The sequence below is a fragment of the Carcharhinus amblyrhynchos genome, chromosome 5, assembly GCF_965287045.1.
Source record: "Carcharhinus amblyrhynchos chromosome 5, sCarAmb.v2.hapA, whole genome shotgun sequence".
Lineage (NCBI taxonomy): Eukaryota > Metazoa > Chordata > Chondrichthyes > Carcharhiniformes > Carcharhinidae > Carcharhinus > Carcharhinus amblyrhynchos.
The window spans coordinates 45647402-45669519 of NC_137328.1; the positions used below are offsets into that span (position 1 = coordinate 45647402).

General features: G+C 41.1%; 1 protein-coding gene across 4 annotated transcripts in view; it reads right to left on the reverse strand.

Annotated features, from left to right (window-relative positions):
• The window catches only part of dock8 (dedicator of cytokinesis 8), a 233198-nt gene that overhangs the window by 128315 nt on the left and 82765 nt on the right, over positions 1-22118 (reverse strand). For all 4 annotated transcript variants that reach the window (XM_080188724.1, XM_080188722.1, XM_080188723.1 and 1 more), the window contains exons 9-14: positions 18661-18810; positions 16989-17069; positions 12844-13000; positions 12606-12742; positions 9742-9835; positions 900-1062 (exon numbers count right to left, since the gene is read on the reverse strand). In XM_080188724.1, coding sequence (XP_080044850.1) covers positions 900-1062; positions 9742-9835; positions 12606-12742; positions 12844-13000; positions 16989-17069; positions 18661-18810 — 782 coding nt within the window. The remainder of the gene's footprint in view (positions 1-899; positions 1063-9741; positions 9836-12605; positions 12743-12843; positions 13001-16988; positions 17070-18660; positions 18811-22118) is intronic.

The window sequence follows — 22118 nt, forward strand, 5'->3', positions numbered from 1 at the left end:
TCCATGCTGTAATTCTCTATGACTCTGTGACATGCAGCATCACACCAAAAAGCAGGTTTTCTTATAATTATAATGTTGATGGACACAGCAATGAGATTTTAATCCACTCAAAACGCCATTTACACAGTTAAAATTGGATGCAGAGACTCACTGGTAAAGCTCTTGAAACAAATACAAGTGTTAACTTATTTAAATGAAGTGTAACATGTGCACTATATAGCGAACAAATCAATAAACATGTTCAAAATTAAATATATTAATGCATGCAAGGCATTATTTATATTTCAATATCGTATCTTTGCTTATATTTTATCAATCTGCTTGAACAAGGGTAGGAGGTCTATATCCTTGTTGCTGGACTCATTCAACGACAAAAGGTGGATTATAATTATTTGAATTACTTTCTTTTGTTCAACCTTTTTAGCGTTCTTTGTTTGTGTTGTGGAGTAAACTGCTACAACAATGTTAAACATTAATCCTAAAGTCCAATGGCAAAATGAAAACAAATGCTTCCTCTTCAGGTCAAAACTTTTATCTGCATATATTGACTAGAATGGGAATTTAAAAAAGGAGAGCAAAAATAATTCTCCTGGAGTCAAGGCTTTTCAGACATTCATACTGAACCATTCTTGAATTCTTGTGAGATCTCGCTAAGCTCGTAATCTATTATTAAAAGTTCTTGGGCAACACTGCCCTAGGGTAATGCCATTAATGGTTTAGTATCAGTTGAACTGTTACTGTAATAAAGCTTTCCAATGACCTTCACCCTGAGAAAGTACAATTAGTAAAACAAAGAATGACAGAAAATACAAGGACATTTTAGAAATAATTTTAAAATTGCCAGCTTTATGTAACAGCTCAGCAGATATGCATTTGACACGGGCATGCAGGTCACTCACCTGTAAGATGTATGAGGAACATAGACTTCTCGAGAGGGGAACTCTAGAATTTCTTTGATTGGTCGACTACGGTTTTCGGGATATGGTTTCACTGGTAGAAGTTCAGGGGTAACGCAGAGTGCGGGATTCTCTGCAGCTGGTGAAATTTCGAGTTTTATCACTCCTGAAACATATCAACAAACATGAATTAGAAAGATCTTGCAGCACCTTTACACACCTTTTAAAAATGCCTCAATGTACCTCACTTAAATGATTGCTGGTATGGAGATAAATGCTGCTGCCATTTTGTTACAAGCAAGAGCTTATGGATAAATGAGAGGTTATCTATTTTGGCTGGAAAAATAAAAAGGGCAAATTACTATTTAAATGGGAAATAGATTCAAAGGGCATCTGAACAAAGAACAAAGAAGAGGCCTTTGGCCCACCGAGTCTGTGCCGACACAGATACCTCTCTAATCTAATATTTTCTCGTCTCTACTTGGTCCGTATGCCTCTATTCCCTGCCTATTCATGTAGATGCCCCTTGAACGTTGCTATAGAATTTTCTTCCATCACCACCTCCAGCAGTACATTCCGGGCATTCACCACTCCCTGTGGAAAACATGCTCCTTATATCTCTTTTAAAGTTTCCTCCTCTCACTCACAACCTATGCCTGAGTAATTGACCCTTCAACCCTGGGAAAAATACTCTGACTATCCACTCTATCCAAGCCTGTCATAATCTTGTAAACCTAAACCTCTATTAGGGTCCCCTCATCCTCTGACACTCCAATGAAAACAATCCAAGTTTGTTCAAGCTTTCTTCATAGTCCATATCCTCCAAACCAGGCAACATCCTGGTAAATCTCTTCTGCACCCTTTCAAATGCATCAACATTCTTCCAATAGTGTGGCAATCAGAACTATACACAAATACAGCCTAAAGTCTTATACAGCTGCAACGTATTTTTCCAATTCCTAAACTCAATGCCCCGACCGATGAATGCCAGCAAGCCATATGCCTTCTTGACCACCTTGCCCACCTGAGTTGCCGCCTTCAGGGAGCTGTTGATCTGCACGCCTAGATTCCTCTGTACATTAATATTGCTAAGGACTCTACCATTTACTGTGTACTTTCCTTCTGCAGTAGGCCTCACATAAAAATTCCATCTGCCATATTTTGGCCCAGGTCTCCAACTGATTTATATCCTGCTGTATCCTCTGACAATCCTCCTCACTAATGGCTACTCCCCCAATTTCTATATCATCTGCAAATTTACTAATCAGACTGCCTACATCTTCCTCCAAATCATTTATATATATTACAAACACACCAGCACTAATCCTTGTGGAACACTGCTTGTCACAGACCTCCAGTTAGAAAAGTACCCTTCCACTGTACTCTCTGCTTTCTATGCCCAGCCAGTTTTGTATCCATTTTACCAGCTCACCATGGATCCCATATGACATCACTTTCTGCATCAACCTGCCATGAGGAACCTTATTGAAGGCTTTACTGAAGTCCACGTATACAACATCAGCCCTGCGCTGATCAATTTTTCATGTCACTTCCTCAAAGAACTCCATCAGGTTTGTGAGACACAACCTCCCCTTCACAAGGCCATGCTGCCTGTCGTTTATAAGCTTATTCTCTTCCAGCTGTGAGTACATTCTGTCCCTAAGTATCTTCTGCAATAATTTCCCCACTGCTGATGTAAGGCTTACAGGCCTGTAATTTCCCAGATTGTCTCTTCTGCCCTCCTCAAACACAGGAACAATGTTAATTACTCTCCAATCCTCTGGCATCTCACCTGTGGCTAAAGAAGATATAAAGATTTTGGCCAAGGCCTCAGCAATTTCTTCCCTCACCTCTCTCAGTATTCTGGGGTAGATGCCATCTAGCCCTGGGGACTTATCCATCTTAATGCTTTTCAAAATCTCTAATACCTCCTCCCTTTTTATCTCAACATGTCCCAGAATGTCAATATCCTCCTTTTTACACTCACAATCCACCACATCCTTCTCCTTTGTGGATACTAATGCAAAGTACTTGTTAAGGATTTCACCCATCTCATCTGGCTCCACACACAAATTCCTTCCACTGGTCTTGAGCAGAACTACCTTTTCCTTAGCTACCCTTTTCCTTCTTATATACACATAAAAAGCCTTGGGATTCTCCTTAATCTTGCCTGCCAAGGATATTTCATGACCCATTTTTGCCCTCCCAATTCCCTGTTTAAGCTTTTTCCTGCTATCTTCGTATTCCCCAAGAGTCTTATCCGTTCTCAATTTCCTGAAATTTATGTATGCCTCCTTCTTCATTTTAACTAAGCTCACAATGTCTCTTGTCATCCAGGGTTCCCAAAACTTGCCATCTTTGTACTTCATTTTTTACAGGAATTTACTGGTCCTGAATTGTTAACAACTGACTTTTAAAAAACTCCCACATATTGAATGTGAATTTACTCTCAAACAGCCGACCCCAATCTATATTCCCTAGTTCCTGCATAATGTTGTCGTAGTTAACCTTCCCCCAGTTTAGTACTTTCACTCTGGGACTACTTCTACCCTTTTCTGCAAGTATCTTAATTCTGTAAGTTTCAAGATACACAATTCCGTGTGATCATTGTGCAGAGGGAGTGTCCTCGTGCATGAGTCTTAGAAAGTGGGTATGCAGGTGTAGAATGTTATAAGGAAGGCAAATGGCATCTTGGCATTTATTGCAAAGGATCTGGAGTATAAAAGTACAGAAGTATTGTTACAATTGTACAAGGCATTGGTGAGATCACACTCAGAGTATTATGTTCAGATTCTGGTCACCTTCTTTGAGGAAGAATGTAGTGGCACTGGAGGCAGTTCAGAAGAGGTTCAAATAGATTGATTCCAGGTTTGAAGGGACTGTTGTATGAGGAGTGATTGAGTAGCTTGGGTTGTACTTGCTGGGGCACAGAAGAATGAGGAGGGATTCGATTGAGGTATATAAAATATTCAATGGAATTGATAAAGTAAATGTTAAGCAAATGTTCCCCTTCGAGAACAGTCTAGGACAAGAGGTCGTAGTTGTAGAGTAAGAGGGGGGAGGTTCAAGACAGAGATAAGGAGAAGTTAATCAGTGGAACACACTGTCCCAGAGTGCAGTGGATGCAGAATCAATCAAGGGATTCAAGAAAGAGATAAATATTTGATCAAAAACGGGATAAAGGGCTACGGGGAAAAGGTAGGGAAGTGGATTTAGGATGAGATGGAGATCAGCCATGATTATATAGAATGACGGAACTGCTCAAAAGACTGAATTGCCTACTTGGACTCCTAATTCCTATGTTCCTATGATAGGAATGTGATTAGCGATCAGTTATCTCAATCTTGGGGCCCGTTTAGCTCGGTTGGCTCTAGATGGCTATGTGCAGTTCAGAAGAACACCAACAGCAGGGTTTGATTCCAGTCCTGGCTGATGCAGGTTTGGGACTTGCCCCAGAGAGTGAAGGAATGGCAAAGTAACACTAGCAAACAGAAACTGCCAGGAATGTGGCCCTGGGTGAAGCATCAGCTAGAATGAGCCAAGGACATCCCTTCAGGCAGAAGACAAATAAATTTCACTCTTAGTGTTGGTTAAGGAAGAAATGTTGGCCACAGCTGTGGGAGAACTCTGGGTTCTTCTTTGATAAGTGACAACTGGGTCTTCAATATGTATTGAACAAGCCAACAGATCCTGTGTTTATTAGGCCATTTGAAAGGTAGCATTTTAAATATTGCATCACTCCATCAGTGCTGCACTGGAACTTCAGCCCACAGAACTATACTGGGATTTGATCCCACGGCCTTCAATAGGTGATACCGTAACAGATTGAGCCAAGCTAATACTTCAAGCATGAATGGCTACAGATTGAAGAACTCTCAACCTGTGAGCCAAACAATGATAAATTCAGTAATGATGACTTCCATTAACATGGCTATACCATTTTATAATAGTTTTAATCAAGTTATTTAATGGATGCTGGCGATTCACGTCACACGCTTTCCTGATCTGAATTCAGAGTATTTGCTTTGTCAAGGGTGCCCTATAGCATAGATCTCAAGTAGATTTGGTTGAAGAGCACCTTTTCAAATAGATTAATAGTTTTGGACAAAGTCCCCACACCATCTAAATGATAATACTACAGAATACTCATCTGAAAGTACTACAAAAAAATGATTTTAATGCTTCTAGGAAAACAAGTATTTGCACAGATTTTAGATATTTATTTAGTCCTGACCATGGGACCCTGAGCAGATGCCACTATTGCTCACTTGTAAGGCTGACCTACGCTCAACAAACACTTCCACGTTATTTCCTCAGCCTCCTGGAAAATCACTATGGATCCATAGGGGTCTGCATACTCCAGTATGCTCTAAAGCCTCCATAAAAGGAGATGCTGGAATATGATAGATAGTGAGTGAACTATTGTGGATGTTGGAAAATGGCAATCAGAAACTGTGTTTTGATTTTTGTGGGAGTACCAGTCTCACTTTGCTGCATCCACCTGAATGGCTGGCTGAAACTGGTAGGGTGCAAGGATAAACTTCAAGTTGGCAGGCTTTTAAGTATTGAAGAGCAACAAGGATCAGTGCTGGGACCTCAATTATTAACAATCTACCTCATTACTCTTGATCTCTTTGTCAAAGTCAATGTTTTCAGTACATAGCTAGGTGGAAATGTAAAGTGCGAGTAGAACGCAATGAGGTTGCAAAGAGATGTTGACAGGTTAGATGAGTGGACAACAAGGTGACAGGTGGTTCTATGGTTCTAGGGGTGGTGAAGCGTGGGGTTAAAGTATGTATTTTGTAAGTAAGAATAATAAAGAACATTTTTTAAAAAGACATTTAACTTTTAAATGTTGACATTCAGGCAGAGTTCAGACAGTTTTCATACAAGGAACACAAAGTTAGCATGTAGGTCCAGCAAGCAAAATATTGGAATACAAGAACAAGGAAGGCCGATTACATTTGTACTGGACTTAGGTGAAGCCACACCTGGAGCAGTGTGCGTAGTTTTGGTCTACACAGAGGAGAAAGGACATGCATTATACAATATAGTGATCAGGAACTTCAGCTTGTGTCACTGACAGTCCTATTTGTTTACTTGACTCCACTGAATATCTGATTTCAGTCACAATGTTGTGAAGATGCATCGGATGGAAGTCACGTACTCATAGCACAAAAATCAGAATGTCAGTCACCGTTTTATTCTCTATCCTCATGAATGTGCTTTCAGCTCCAAGGTCATCTTTCCCAAAGCCCACTGTTAGGAACCCGGCAATCTGGGTAGTGCTAAAATTGCCCAAACCAAAATTACAAACATCATCTATGACCATGGTGCACTATTTCTTCTCATCTTCCTTGGCCGCTCTGCAAACTTCAATACAATGGAGCAGATAATCTTCTTCCAATGCTTCTTCTCCAGGTTTCAACTTCATGAAACTGCACTTGAATGGTTTCATCCTAGCATATTTGAACTTTATGACATCCTTCAAAGTTTATTTATTACTGTCACAAGTAGGCTACATTAACACTGCGATGAAGTTACTGTGAAAATCCCCTAGTTGCCAAACTCTGGCACCTGTTCAGATATACTGAGGGAAAATTTAACATGGCCATTGCACCTAACTAGCACGTCTTTTGGATTGTGGGAGGAAACCGGAGCACCTGGAGGAAACCCATGCAGACACAGGGAGAACGTGCAGATTCCACAAAGACAGTCACCCAAGCCGGGAATCAAACCCGGGTCCCTGGCGCCGTTAGGCAGCAATGCTAACCACTGTGCTGCCCTAGTCTTGGCTGAGTCACATTTTTTTTCCTGACTCACATGGGGAAGAGCTATGCTATTGTTCTAGAAAGCAGTGCAAATTCTGCCACCTTGCTATTGACTCCATATCCCTCCTTGGCCACTGTTTCAGTCTTGGCATCCTGTTAATTGGAGTCATCTTTGGGGCTCATTTTCTCCATCACAAAATCTATTAGCTTCTGCCCTTAAACACACCTTCCACTCCGATTCTCAGTTCCTCCTAAGGTTATATCATTTTACATTTCTTTGTTTCATTTACACTCAACTGCATGTTACTTCCATCAGCCAATAGGTCCTACTGATTGAAATTCCCTCCTTAAATATTCTAGCATTTCTAGCTTTCATTTTTGCTTTAACAACGAAGAACTCCTCAAATCTTATTTATTTGACTGGTCACTTCCCAAATCTCTTGTCCTGGCTCACTAACTTAATCTCCTCACACCTCAAAGTGTTACACAAGTCCAAGCAGTTGTTACCTTTGCTGTTCATGCTTTCATACATTGGATGGCAGAACTGGCAGCTTGGGAATTGGGTGGATATATCACCAATAGCATCATAAATCTGTATATTTACATTACAGCCCACTTGGGCAACTGGGAACATACCAACAGGCTGCAACCTCTGCCCACTAGTCTCTGCATGATTGACCAGAGCCTATCTCTCTTTACAGTAGATACTTAAGAGCTCAACATGTAGCCATTCATGATGAGAAGCATGGTGGCACAGTGATCAGCACTGCTGCCTCATAATGCCAGAGGCCCAGCCTTGGGTGACTGTCTTTGTGGGGTTTGCACATTCTCCTCGTGTCTGCATGGGTTTCCTCTGGGTGCTCCAGTTTTCTCCAATCAACTTAACCCACACATCTTTGGACTGTTGATCATGCTCAACTGCCTAATTGCCCCTTAATGCCAGGGAGACAAGCAAGATCAATGTGTAGGGTTACGTGGATAGGGCCTGGGTGGAATTGTTGATTCAGGCTTGATGGGTTGAATGGTTTCTTTCTGCATTGTAGGATTCTATAATTCTATGAGGCTCCACACTAAGTCCAGCTATCAAGCAGACAAGATATCTCTCTCTCCACAATGTAATTGGAGTTAAAACTGAAGGGGTAAGTCTACAAGTCTGTGTTGCCAGCAGGAAACCTCAACAGCGGTGAAGACACAAACTAAATTAATAAAAGGTATTTACCTTTACTGTTGTGATTCCAAACCACAAACTGGTAAGTGTTTGCCAAATTTTCAGTACAGCAGCAGAATAGACTTAATCACGTGCAATGAGAGATTTTATCCATTTGCACAGAGCTGTCATCTTGGTCTGGGTTTTCATGTTGGAATGGAATTTAAAGGGCTTTAAAAAATGGCAGGCAAGCCCAATTTCTGGGAATCTCACCACAGTCCTGGTCCTGGCAGCTTTTTGCTAGTACATGATAAGGATGTTGGTAATGAGACCACATGCAGCATTCCCAACCTTGTTGGCTCTATTGAGTGAGTGGGCATTTCAGAGCCCCCACAGTCTAGATGGAGTCAAAATGACAGCCAGCATTTGCAGGAGAAAGGTTCATGGTTCTTTAGCAATGTCATAAACTAGAGTGAAACCCTAATCTAGAGTTGAGAACCTTTTGATAATTTCTAAGCATTTAAATTTCTGTTTAAGGGTTTTGTATGAAAACATGGTTAAGGCTAATGCAGTGATTGCTCATGGGGGTCTGTTTTTAAAATGTAAGAGAGCATTAAATTGACCAGCACTGTTTAAAGGTTCAGATGCAGTACAGTGGCTAAAGTTCTCTTTTGTATTCTACAGTATATAATACAAGATATTAAAGTATGTAGGGCCCTGTGGTTTCATTTTCACATTGAGCAATTGAACCACTCCAGTAGTATACATTAGTTGCAGAACCAATAAGCCCTACAATAACACAGGCAAGCCTTTGAAATGCTTGTTAAATGAAAAACACAACAAGCATTATAGTAATTACCCCATTATATTCTCAAACTGTCAATCAAACACAGCCAGTGAAAGTTCCATTGAAGCAAACTTTAATATAATTAACAAATTTTTAAAAATCACTGCAATGGAAGACAATGTTATTACAATCTCATAAAACTGTCAAAGCCAGCAGCTCCCCTTTGCAGAAAATGTAAGCAATCTTCAAAGGGCTGAGACCATCAGCCATTCTTGGAATTCAGCCAGTCATCCCTAACGAGGCAACAAAAGCAAGCTGAAAAGATGGTCAGACATCTGTTTTGCCAAATAGCCTTATTATGAATGTTGACATATCTAACAATGGACTCAACCTGGTAGGGAGTTGTTTACATGATTATGAAGGGCACTGCTAGCTTTGCTTTATTGCAAGTAATTTATCTCTCTTTGAAGTGGTTTTTCAATGCCTATGTTTACTTGGACAAGACTTAAATATTTGATTAGAGGTTTCTTCAATCGGACCTTAACTGGCTATGTTTGATCTTTTTCTCCAAAAGGTTATGTTGGATGCCTTTTTTCATATTATGGGGCTCATTTGTTCTGGACCTGATGGATACTGCTGGAGTAGTTATGGGGGATGCAGGGGGGTTTGGGAGGAGCATGAGGAGGGGATATGGAGTGCATGGAGAGAGCATGGCGAGTTGGCTGAGATGAGGGATCAGAACTGAGATAATGTCCCAGCTGACAGAAACAGGCTTTCTAATCTATGTCAGCATTTGCCCGGCTCTGTTGTTGCCTTGGGCCTACTTCAGGAGGCAGTGGGTCTGTCTCCAGTGGACCAGTCTCAAGTCTGTGCCCCCCCTCCTTCAGATGAAAATATGACAGAGGCAAAAACCATATTTCCTATTCCCAATTCCTGTTTCAAAAACAAGTATCTGGCCCCCTGTTTCCTTTGCTGAGACATGCGTAGACAATTGTAAAATAACTGGATTAAATTAAATTTGGATATTCAGGAAATGCATTGAAATAAGTCCAATGGGTGATTCCTCTTTAATTTATTTAAAACATCAACTTTGAACCAGGCTTGATGTAGTTTACAGTTTGAATGAAGTAGAACTGATACCTGATATTGGCCGCAATCTTCTTAGGGAGGCAGACGATCTTTTTAGTTCAGCTAAAAACTTGAGCAAATCTTCGTCACTTAGCCTATCACCTTCCTGTAAAAAGTACAAAGAAAGCTCAACATTTCTGGGTCCATTGGAGGATGGTTGAATGGTGGAATGAAAAAAGGTTAAAAGATTTTAATTCCAAAAAGTGTTTATGTAATGAAAGTATTTAACCTAACTTGGTTTAAATGTTGTCAAACACACATTTCTTGTACTTGTTTCATCTTTCCCACTCTGAAGGGGATTCAGAGAAAGAACTGATGACTTCTTTTTTCAAATATATTAGATTGAGGGTATAACTTTGAAAGTATTTCCTCTATGTTTCTGGTGTTTTCAATTTTACACGTATGCCTATTTCATGATTGTCATCACATTTTGTTCCTGCCTCTCTACATGCTATTGCTTAATCTTGCGTGTAATGCGACATTGCAAAATATTGGGGGATGGACATGAATTCAAGAAATTCTTGTGACATAATGACCAAAGATTTCCTAGTGAATGTGAAACTGTAACTGAAAACGTTAATGCTTTCAGGAAAAGCAAGAAATGGAAATGTGACCAAATATTCACATGATCAGGTCGATACTGTAGCACAATGGTCAACACTGCTGCCTCACAACGTCAGGGGCCCGGATTCAATTCTGGTCTTGGGTCACTGTCTGTGTAGAGCTTGCACGTTCTCCCTGTAGGTTTCCTCTGGGTGATCTGGTTTGCTCCCACACTCCAAAGATGTGCGAATTAGGTTGATTTGCCATGCTAAATTGTCCCTTAGTGTCAGGGAGACTAGTAAGGTAAATACTTGGGGTTACAGGGATTGGGCCTGGGTGGGATTGCTGTCAGTGCAGGCTTGATGGACTGAATGGCCTCCTTTTGCACTGTAGGGAGTCTATGTTGTATATGTGTCCAGTTTTGATTAGGTGGATGTCTCTTTGAATCCAGTCATAATACATGAGAATTTCCACTGTTATTCCTCAGTCCCCCACCATATCATAAGATTGGCAGAACACAAACAGTATAAATAGCTTCCATAAGATTTTAACTGTTTGCAAAATCAACATCTTCTTGCACTTCATTAACAATACGATTTTGTTTGTTGCATCAGCTGAAGAGAATTAATTCATAATGTCATTGGCTCCATTTGTATATGACTAACAGATCTTTGTTAAATTTGACTAGTCAAATTCAAGGCAACTCTTTTCCAGGCGGAGGAAAAGAACCACTAGACTATTTACACAAGGTCAGCGTAGTTCAGAGTAACTAAGTGAAAAGGCGTCTACCATAAGTAAGTAACTATGTTACATGTCTTATTTGTAATGACGTATTTGTAAAGTACATCAAGTAAATATGCTTCAGATTTCAAACTTAAAACAAATTCTTTGTTATGTTCAACCACTTTCAAAGGCTGAAGTGGAATCTTTTGGAACCACTGAATAAGTCCAGTAACTAAAAGCAACTACTTAATAGCGTTTGCACTCATTTTCCAGGCTTGTTATTAAAGGGTTCACAAGATATCAAGGCAAAGAGAGACACCTAGTGGGCAGTCCAATTCCTGGAAATCTACTTCGTGCTAACTTTTACTCTTGTTGGCTTGTCTTGGCTATGTTTTCTGGGGCTGGAGGCTACAGTAAAGCAATAAAGCCTCACTGGAGGATAAATTCGAAACCAAACCAGAACCTGATATGTATGAAAACGATGGATTTCACTTTTACATACAGGCCAGGATTCTCCCAAAAAAATTCTAAGTCCCCCATTCACGTGAAAACAGGAGCAACTCCCACTGGATTTTTAACATGATTTTCAGATTGAATCTCCGACACTGAGCACAGCAGAGTGCCTTAGCGTGATTTATTCTGAAAATCAGAGGGCTTGTTCCCGCTCTAGACAGCACAGCACTGAGTGAGCCAATGCGCATACGTCAACCTATCAATGCTGAGATCAGCACATGGGCACTGGTCCCGCACTGGTGGCCTCCCGATCACTAGACAGCGCTGCAAACCCCCATTACTGTCCTTGCCAATCCCCCTCCACTCCTGATCAGAGTGTGTGTGTGTGTGTGTGTGTGTGTGTGTGTGTGTGTGTGTGTGTGTGTGTGTGTGCGCGCGCCCACCCCCCAACCCCTGGATACCTGCCAAAGGCAGTCCCAATCCCCATCCCTGGCCAGCAGCCCCAACCTCCCCACACCCTAGCCAACTTGGATGACCAGCCCCAATCATCTCCCTGGGCAGAGGGGCAGTGGGACCCCGCACCCCCACCGATCAGGCCTGTTCCTATAGGCCCCAGTTCCCAATAAGCCCAACTCCCTCTGGCCTTGCCCCCTTGTCACTGCCTGATGCCCAGTGAGTGGTGCCAGTACCCCTTGGGCATTACTAGTTTGCCCCTTGGGCAGTGCCAGTGGGCCAGCCTCAATGACCTCTATTCCCTCCAGCAGGGTCAGGCCACCTGTTCCCTGTTAGTGGGGAGCAGTAGTAAACCCCGCTGGAATGAATCGCTCCTGACTGTTGTGGGGCAGGGGAGGGGGTGCCAGCAGGCCCAGCGCAGTCCCAGGCCTGCTAAATCAAGTGCAAATTGGGATTAAAATATTGAAATTAGCTGATGACACTCAAAAGCGTTGCCACGGAGATGTGCGGCGGTCTGGGCACCCAGCAGGAAGCTTGTGAAAAAGCCTCTGCTGAAGTTTCCTGGCTCACTGCACTGAATCACCCCCATATAATGTGAGGTGCCATGATGTGTAGCTCAGAAAAAACCTTCAAAATTGCTGTTTTTAGCTGTAACCCTGCATGAAGTGAAAAACACCATTCTACTAGACAAGACTGAAAAATACCTGTCGAAAGAAGTTATTGACGGTAATTGTGGCTGTTTTGAAATTGGACAGATTATATTGATCCTCCAGAAGAGCTGACCTTTCAGAAAGTCGTCTCTGATGTGTGAAAACTTTCTTGTCTCCACTGTTTCCTTTACCTTGTTAGGGTATAACAGAAAAATAAAAGTACTTTAATATTGTTTACAACACAAGAAATTGGTTAAATTCAACCGCGGTGAGAATTTGTTTACTATATTACCATTAACGTTCTCAACCTCCATTGAATCTCTGTCTGATGCTGTGGAGACCACATTCATGATGTTTATGTTAGCCCAGGCAAATGGCATACGGTATTTCCCAAGTCGCTGACAAAACGACTCTGCTTGAGATTTAAGCTTCTCAATTTTATCTTTATTCTGGGAGAAACAAAAATTAAAAACTTACAAAGAGCACAGGAACGTAAGAAATGGACAGGCCCAATCACCTCTTTTCAAGCTTGTTCCAGTATTCAATTTCCTATGACATTGGTGACTTCACTTAAAAAGTACTTAATTTGTTTAAAGTACTTGGGTATATAAATTGCTAAGTCAAGATGCAGCTGGATAGAACTTTAATTCAGCCACATTTGGAATATTGCATACAGTTCTGACGGCCACACTACCAGCTTTGGAGAAGGCTCAGAAAAGGTTTACCAGGATGTTGTCTGGCCTGGAGGTTATTAGCTATGGAGGAGAGATTGGACAGTTCGTGGTCACCTGAATGTTGAAGGCGGAGAGGTGACCTGATAGAAGTTTACAAAGCTATGAAAGGCATGGATAGACGGAGTCTTTCCTCCAGGGTAGAAATGTCAGTTATTAGGGAACATAGGTTTAAGGTAAAAGGGGGAAGTTTAATGGAGATATGAGGGGCAAGTTTTTTTTTACACAGAGGATGGTAAGTGACTGGAATGTGTTGCCAGATGCAGATACAATAGCAGTATTTATGAGGCATCTCGACAGATACATGAATAGGTAGGGAATAGAGGGATATATACCACGTGGAGGCAAGAGGATTTTAGTTTAGAAAGGGGTCATGTTCAGCACATTGGTGGGCCAAAGGGCCTGTTCCTGTGCTGTACTGTTCTTTGTTCTCACTTTACGTGTCCTGAAGTCAAAGGCATTTATAAACTGCAAGTCTTTCTTTCTTGGATCTTGGCTAACTTGTATCTTAACACCACTGATCCATAGGCACTGATACACATAGCAAAAACCTATTGATTTCAATCCTGAAAGCTCCAACTAATCCAACATCCACAACATTTGAAGGCAAATTTGATTAAGGTGTATGCTATTAAAGGGGATCCATCTACATTAGATACAAGGATGGCTGAGGGACAAAAGTGAGAGAATAAGGATATAAACAGATATTTTTTGGGGTTAGCAGGATGTGGATAATGCTATTCCTGGGAACCTGTTCCAGGACTGTCTGCATATTTCAATTTATATAAAAATGTGGACTGTATGTACCAAGATGAATGATAAAAAGTTTGTTATTGATACCTGGTTTGAAGACATGGCAAACTGAAAGGCAGGATGCAGAAGGCTGTGGGAGGACTTAGGATGGCAGAGGGATTAGTAATTGGCAGTGAAGGGAGACAATGGGTTAACAACTATTGGTTGAGTTGGTCCTACATGGCAGCAAATTGTATTGATCCATGTTGATCAGACCTCCATGGCGGAGTGCTAAAGTCATTAAGTCTCAAATGATTTGATTTATTATTGTCACATGTATTAGCATACAATAAAAAGTATTGTTTCTTGCACGCTATACAGATAAAGCATATCATTCATAGAGAAGGAAACGAGAGAGTGCAGTCATAGCTCAGGGTGTAGAGAAAGAGCAATTGAATGCAAGGCAAGTCCATTCAAAGGCCTGACAGCAGCAGGGAAGAAGTTGTTCTTGAGTTGGTTGGTACATGACTCAGACTTTTGTACCTTTTTCCAGATGTAAGAAGGTGGAAGAGAGTATGTCTGGGGTGTGAGAGTCCTTAATTATGCTGGCTGCTTTGCCGAGGCAGTGGGAAGTGTAGACAGAGTCAATGGATGGGAGGCTGGTTTGATGATAAATTGGGCTACATTCATGACCCTTTGTAGTTTCTTGCAATCTTGGGCAGAGCAGGGGCCATACCAAGCTGTGATACAACCAGAAAGAATGCTTTCTAATGGTGCATCTGTAAAAGTTGGTGAGAGATGTAGCTGACATGCTAAATTTCCTTAGTCTCCTGAGAAAGTAGAGTAAATGAGATCAAGCAGGTGCTATCAAAATTGGTGGAGATGTAATGTGACAAAGATAGTATAAAGATCAGCTTGGCATTTGGTTTGGGGCCAAAGATCTGCAGATGAACACAAAAGTGAACAGATCCTAGTTAGCCGATTCAGACCTATATCCCCGATGGACAAACTGCCTGGGTGCTGTGGCAGTTATACCCTCTAGTAACCAAAAAGAAAAGTTAGATAGAAGCAGCGCCTTGAGGGTTACTGCAAGTTTTACATTAATGCTTAATAAATACTGAGTTAACCCAGTCAGTATATTGAGCAGTTCCTTGTACTGTTCAGACACATATTCACAACAATTCTAGGGTCATGGACTTGGTGTAAAAGGATGGGGAAAAAGGTCAAAGACAAATCTCTCGACAGCATTCAGAAAGAAAAGGCTGCTCAAATCACAGAGATGGGAAGTAATTGAATTTAGACAAAAGGAAATGGGCTTGAATACGCAGCAAAGTTTTTTTTTACACTTAATATAAGCTCAGTGCATACAGAATCAACATAAAAGTGATTGGGGGATTTTAAATGCAACTAAGTTAATTAATGCTGGTTCCAGTTATAATTGAATGGACCAGATACTGCCCACAAGCTGGCCACAACTCCAGATTGACATTGCGCGATTCTGTTCAGCGTGCTGGTTTGAAAAGACTCTTCAAATTCTGATCATTATTTTACACTCACAGGTCATAATACACGATTTAAAAGATCTTTCATATCAAAAAATATTTACATTTACTAAAAAATGCATTTGAATTCACCAAATGAAACTATTAAATGGTTCAGTTGTGTTTTTTTAAAGACATCCTCAAATGATTTTTTTCATCTAATTCCTCAGTTAAGGACCAAATGCCTAAATTAAAAATTATTAATTTTGACGATAAAGCTATTTTTATCTGTACTAATAAGATTGCACTAGGTTACCATTCTTAAATACATTTCTTAATGTTTTTTTTTAAATTGAAAGAAAGCAGAAGAAACAATAACGTTCCATTATACTGCCCAACTGCAAGGCTTACCTCAGTAAATTTCTTTTAGCACAAACACAGACTTTAATCTCACCAGTACAATGTCAAGCACTTATTGGACACAATTTCCTTACTGCCTCAAAAGGAAGATTCTGCATTTTAAATATAGTTGAATCTAAAAGCAAAGGCGCCTTTCGTACAAGACAGTGGATAGGTCACAGTTGGAGTCCCACGTGCATTTTGGATCAACACATTATAGAAGTAACAGAGCACGTACTTCTGGCATTAAGTATCATAGAAAATACCAAGCAGAGGACCCCGAGATTGTGTTGGGAGGGGAGGTCTGGTGGTAGGGGGAGGTTTGTGGGGAGTAGCTCATTGGCGGTGCAGTAGGGGGGTGAAATTAAAAAAAAAAGGAGAGTAGAATAATTACTAAAGAATCTAATAAAAACTGTTTGCCACTAATTGGGATCCTAAAAAAACCCTTCATTCTCCCAGCTTTTGCAACTGAGGACATCAGAGACAGATGTGGGGTCCTGTGACTGGATCAGTGCACGTGCCATCCATCAACATTAATGTTGGAAACATCAGCTGCAAATGCAGTGAGGTTTGCCCCTTTAATACTGATGTGCAGGTTTATTTACCTTTTTCAAAACTAAAGGTAGCATTTCAGAGTTTATCTGAATGCCTGAGTGTTGGGGTAAAAAAGGGGCTTATTCTGAGTATAAAGTAGTGGTGTAAGGTTGTGTGTCTCACCATTATTGTTTGAAGTTTATTAGATTATACTAGAATTGGGATGATGGGGGAGGGATAAAGTTGGGGGTGGGGGAATAAGGGGGTCAGAAATGGGATTAGCACCAGAACCCATGATTTCTCTGCCTGGCCCTACAAACATGCATGCACATCGTTAAAAAAAAGTGATGCCGCACAGCAGCAAAAGCCCCTTCCCAGCTCCCCTGCATTCTCATTTTTTGATGTGTTGACCCTGGCCATTGAAGGTTTCCCAAATGCATCAAAAAGGATTAAAATTTGCATTCAAGAATTTGGGTATTGGTAGCAGTAAACCTGTGAAACTCCATGAAAATTGTTCAGAATCAAAAGGAAGTATTAGTGCAAAAGAAAATATCAGGTACCTTTGTTGACTCAGATTCTTTCATTACAGTATATGGTTCAGCACATTCTCCAATTTCTCCCTGCTGAAGGACTTTTTCGATCTAAAAACAGCAAAAACACATGATCAGTGAATAACTGGGGCACAAGAGATTGTTTAGCTGGATTAATCTGAAGGTACCCACTTAAATAACAAAACACGCCTCCCTTGTGACACTGGGGAGTGATTTTTTGGCCACGTGCACCCCAAGACTGGAAATTCCCATTTGAGCTCAATGGATCTTTAAAAGATCCATCAAATTTTCTGTCTCATCCACCATGATTCCCATGGTGGGCGAAACGGGAAATTTTTAACCCACATCTTTAACCTACTGTTCAAATTAAGTACTGACTATTTTCAATAGATCGTTGAAAAGAACAAATTCTGATAAAACCCACCAACGTAAAACACTAAACTTGGTTTCTCTCTCCACAGGGATTGCATTCCTTTTGGACTGTTTGCAATATTTTCTGTTTAATCTCTAAGAACACAGAAAATTACAGCACAGCAACAGGACCTTCGGCCTTCCAATTCTGTACCGATCATGCTGCCTGACTGAACTAAAACCCCCTGCTCCTCCGGGAGCCATTTCCCTCTATTCCCATTTTATTCATGTATTTGTCAAGATGCTCCCTTAGAAGTCACTATCGTATCTGCTTCCACTACTTCCCCTGGCTGTTCCATCTCAATGGACTGTTTTTGGTTTAAACCTGATGTTGACATCCTTGTCCCAAACCCAATATTGTCATGCTTTGCTTTAGCCCCCTCCTTGCCAATCAGCTCTTCACATGATTTTCTTTCACTTTTAAACTTCAAGTCTAATTAATGCCAAGCTTCTACATTAACTGAGGCACTGGAAAACTTATTGTTACTGTAACAGCAGCACAGATCCAGTTTGCTCCTAACTGCAAAATCCCATATTGTTTCTTAGTAAATTTTAGAAAAACGCTAGGCAACACATTTCAAATCAAACTTTAGACAACTGCATTCTAACAATAACACATTTTGGTCAGAGTGAGAAGTAATATAGCACTCAATTTATACATCACTGTATTGAAAATGATCATGTCCAATGGTGCAACATGTTGGTAGAATTAATTGATGTCACAGGTTAAGGTGGATATTTAATGTTCAAATCTCTCCCTATGATAAGATATAGTGCACAAGTTCATAAGATAAAAGGAGCAGAATTAGGCCATTCAGCTCATCGAGTCCACTTCGCCATTCAAATCATGGCTGATATGCTCCTCATCCCCATTTTCCTGCCTTCTCCCCATTACCAATTAAAAATCTGTCTAACGCCTCCTTAAATTTGCCAGCATTCACCACACTTTGTGATAGCGAATTCCACAGACCTGCTCCGATGTCATAGCAATCTACTGAGTGCTATTAACAGTACAAATGAGAGGGGATGCACACAATCTCAATGCTATTGCAATATATATGTATACTCATATTTGGGTGGATTTAACGTACACCTTCCTAGACTTTTCACCAAAAGTAAAAGGAACTGACAGAGAACAGGAGCCCATAAAGAAAGTTCTGCCACGCTCTGCTGGAGTGGTGAATAATTCCAGCAAGAGATTCTGTTCCCAACTGTCAATGTGATCAAGAACTTTGAAGCACAGGACACTCAAATAAATGAAGCACGTTACCTTAATGACCAGGTAGATGTCTGGAGAAGGATAAGTAATGGGGAAGATGGCAGATCTACTCAGACTGGATGGCGCCATTTGACTTATGTGTGGACGAAGAAAGGCCTTTATTTGGTCACTGTTCAAATCACAGTAAAAATTTTCTGAAATCTGAAAGAAAAATGACATTAAGCTTTTTGTGTAGGAAACCAAATATACCCCACACTATTCCACGTAATGTGGACTATTAAATCATAGAATCCCTACAGTGCAGGAGGCCATTCAGCCCATCAAGTGTGCATCGACTGCAATTCTACCCAGGTCCCATTCCCATAAGCCCTCATATTTATCCTGCTAACCGCTCTGACACGAGGGTTAATTCAGCGTGGCCAATCAACCGAACCCACACATCTTTGGAATGTGGGAGGAAGCCAGAACACCTGGAGGAAACCCACACAGACACGAGGAGAATGTCCAAACTCCAAACAGACAGCGAACCGAGGCTAGAATTGAACCGGGTCCCTGGTGTGGTGAGGTAGCAGTGCCAACCCAACTTCTATTTTATTCGGGGTTATGGAGCTAAGATGAAGCAAGTCAGGCAAGATTAGAATCTCTAAAGTGCAGAAGGCCATTTGGCCCATTCAGTCTGCACCAACTCTCCAATAGAGCACCTAACCTAGGCCCACACCCTCCACCCCCCCCAACCTCCCCATCTCTGTAAACTTACATATTTATCTAACCTATACATCTGTGGATACTAAGCGGCAATTTAGCATGGCCAATCAGCCTAATCTGCAGTCTTTGCACTGTGGGAGGAAGCCTGAGAACTTGGAGGAAACCCATACAGACATGGGGAGAATGTGCAACTTCCACACACACAGTTACCCAAGGCTGGAATCAAACCCAGGTCTCTGGCGCTGTGAGGCAGCAGTGCTAACCACTGTGCTGCCCATAGTATATAGCCATAGTGTAACTGAATGCAAAAAGGTTTGTGGAGCTGGATGGCTGTCTCTTATTCCAATGTTCCAGCAAAATTACCTCCCATTTTCTCAGACTTGATAAGGAAACTAAGGTGGCATTGGCTCTTACTTTCTCTGATTCCAATTTTGTTCTGGCTTCCAAAGTCTCTCAGGAATGGTTCCACAGTTATCAGCAGTCCTCTACTGCTTTAGCCAAATGCCACTCCTCATGCGCAGGTGCGAGCCTGGCCAGCGAGTATTTGCACGGTATTCGACCAGAAATAAATGCCAGAGCTGAGCCAACTTTTCTCAGTTATTACAACTCTCAACTCTGATCCAGAAGGGCAAACTTTACTCTGGTACTTGAGGATGTAATTTAAGCTGGCATTTCAATTGAATGCTTCTTTTTATTTGTTCACAGGATGTGGGTGTTGTAGCTATTTATTGTCCATCCCCAATTGCCCATGTGGCGTGTGCTACCTTCATGAACCGCTGCAGTTCATATCACAAACATATACCCATAGAGCCAAACGGCTTGCTAGGCCTTAACAATGAACAGTTAAGTGTCAAACACACTGCTGTAGATCTGGAGTCACATATAGGCTGGATAAGGTAAAGGTGACAGATTTCATTCCCAAAGGGCATAAGTTGTTTTCCGTAACAAAATCACCAATACTGACACATCATAGAATTATCTAACTATCAGTAATTGGGAGTTCAGCCTCAATCTGCTCTGAAAATGTATTTACTGTGTGGCTAACTGACCGGTTACAGCAAGTTCACCCTGAAGGGAGTGCTATTTTTAATCATCTATAGATTTTCAAATTATATACAGTACAACACATTGCTGTGTCTTACCTGCCAGCATCAATAAATAGTTTTGTTCTGTAGAACTATTTCAGATGCATGGAAGTATATGTGTTGGCTTAGGCCTTCCAGGTTTAATTCTAGGTAATAAGGACAAGAGAAAAATGGAGAAATAGCTCCCCACTAGAAGTGATTGAGGAATAAGTTAATTAAGAGAAGCAGATCTGTCACAGCGATAACTGAAGAGGACAGTTTTTAAATTGTTGGATATTTTTTGACTACCTCCAGCCTAGCTTTATCTGAGGGGGTTTATACTTCGGGAAGTTGATCATGTTAAAGACAAACACCTTTGGAGAAATGTTTAGAACAGAACCATCTGTTTTGACTGGACTATTTTCAAATTAAAGACAAATATGTTACTAATTCTTCATGCCCAGGTTATCCCTTCCCTAGCAACTGTTTGAGCCTGAACCAGACTTCACAAACTTTGTTATGTTGACCCTGAGATGAGATTTCAATTACACATCTATACCATAACCAAGAGCATCTTTTACCTCAGTAACATTGCCTGACTCCACCCCTCCCTTAGTCCAACAGCTGTTGAACCCTTCATCCACGCCTTGAGACTTGACCATGCCAATGCTCTCCTAGCTGGTTTCCTATCTTCCACTGTCCATAAACTTAAGCTCATCCAAAAAAACTGAGAACCGTATCCTAACCCAGTCACCACTGTTTAATCTCCTTCAGCCCTGCAACCCTGTGAAATGGCACTCCGCCAATGGTAATCTCCTGAGCATCCCTGATTTTAATTGCTCCACTGTCGGCAACCGTGCCATTAGATGTCAAGCCCCTGAGTTTTGAATTCCTTTCTGAACACTTTCTGCCTCTCTATCTTTTCACCTTTAAGAAATTCCATAAACCTCCCTCTTTGGCCCAGCTTTTGGTCACCTGCCCTAATGTCTGCCAATGTGTCTCAGTATCAAGCTTTGTTTGATAATGCACCTATGAAGCACCTCAGGATGTTTTAGAACATTAACGGTGTTACATAGGTTTTTAAATTCACTTGTGGGATGTATTGCTGACAAGACCAACATTTAGTGACCATCTCAAATTGCCCTTGAGATGACGTAGGGGAGTTGTCTCCCTGAATTGCTGCAGTCCGTACATCCGAATATGTACATCCACCGTTCTGTCAGGGGAGCTACAGTTGCTTCTAGTCCATCTGAGTGCAAACTTGTACAAATACTTCCTTTACTGACCTTTTTTAAAGATCAAAGTAAAAATGAAAATACCAAATATAGCCATTGCTTATTAATAAATAGGTTTTGGTAATTGACATGGGTTTTAAATATTTGCTGGTCCTGCATTTTTCATTACTTCACATTCAATTCCCTATAAATAAAAACTAGATTAATTTCCTTTCAAATATACATACATTGAGGAAGGACGTTCCTGCTCTCAAGGGAACGCAGTGAGGCGGGGGGGGGGGGTGAAAATCGCATAGAATTTTAATCAGCTTCTAACGGGGCTAGACAGGGTAGATGCAAGGAGGATATTCTTGATGGTGGGGGTGTCCAGAATCAGGGGTCACAGATTGAGAATATATGGTAGACCGTTTAGGATGGAGATGAGGAAATATTTCTTCACCCAAAGAGTGGTGAGCTTGTGGAATTCATTAGCACAGGAAGTAGTTGATGCCAAAACATTGAATGT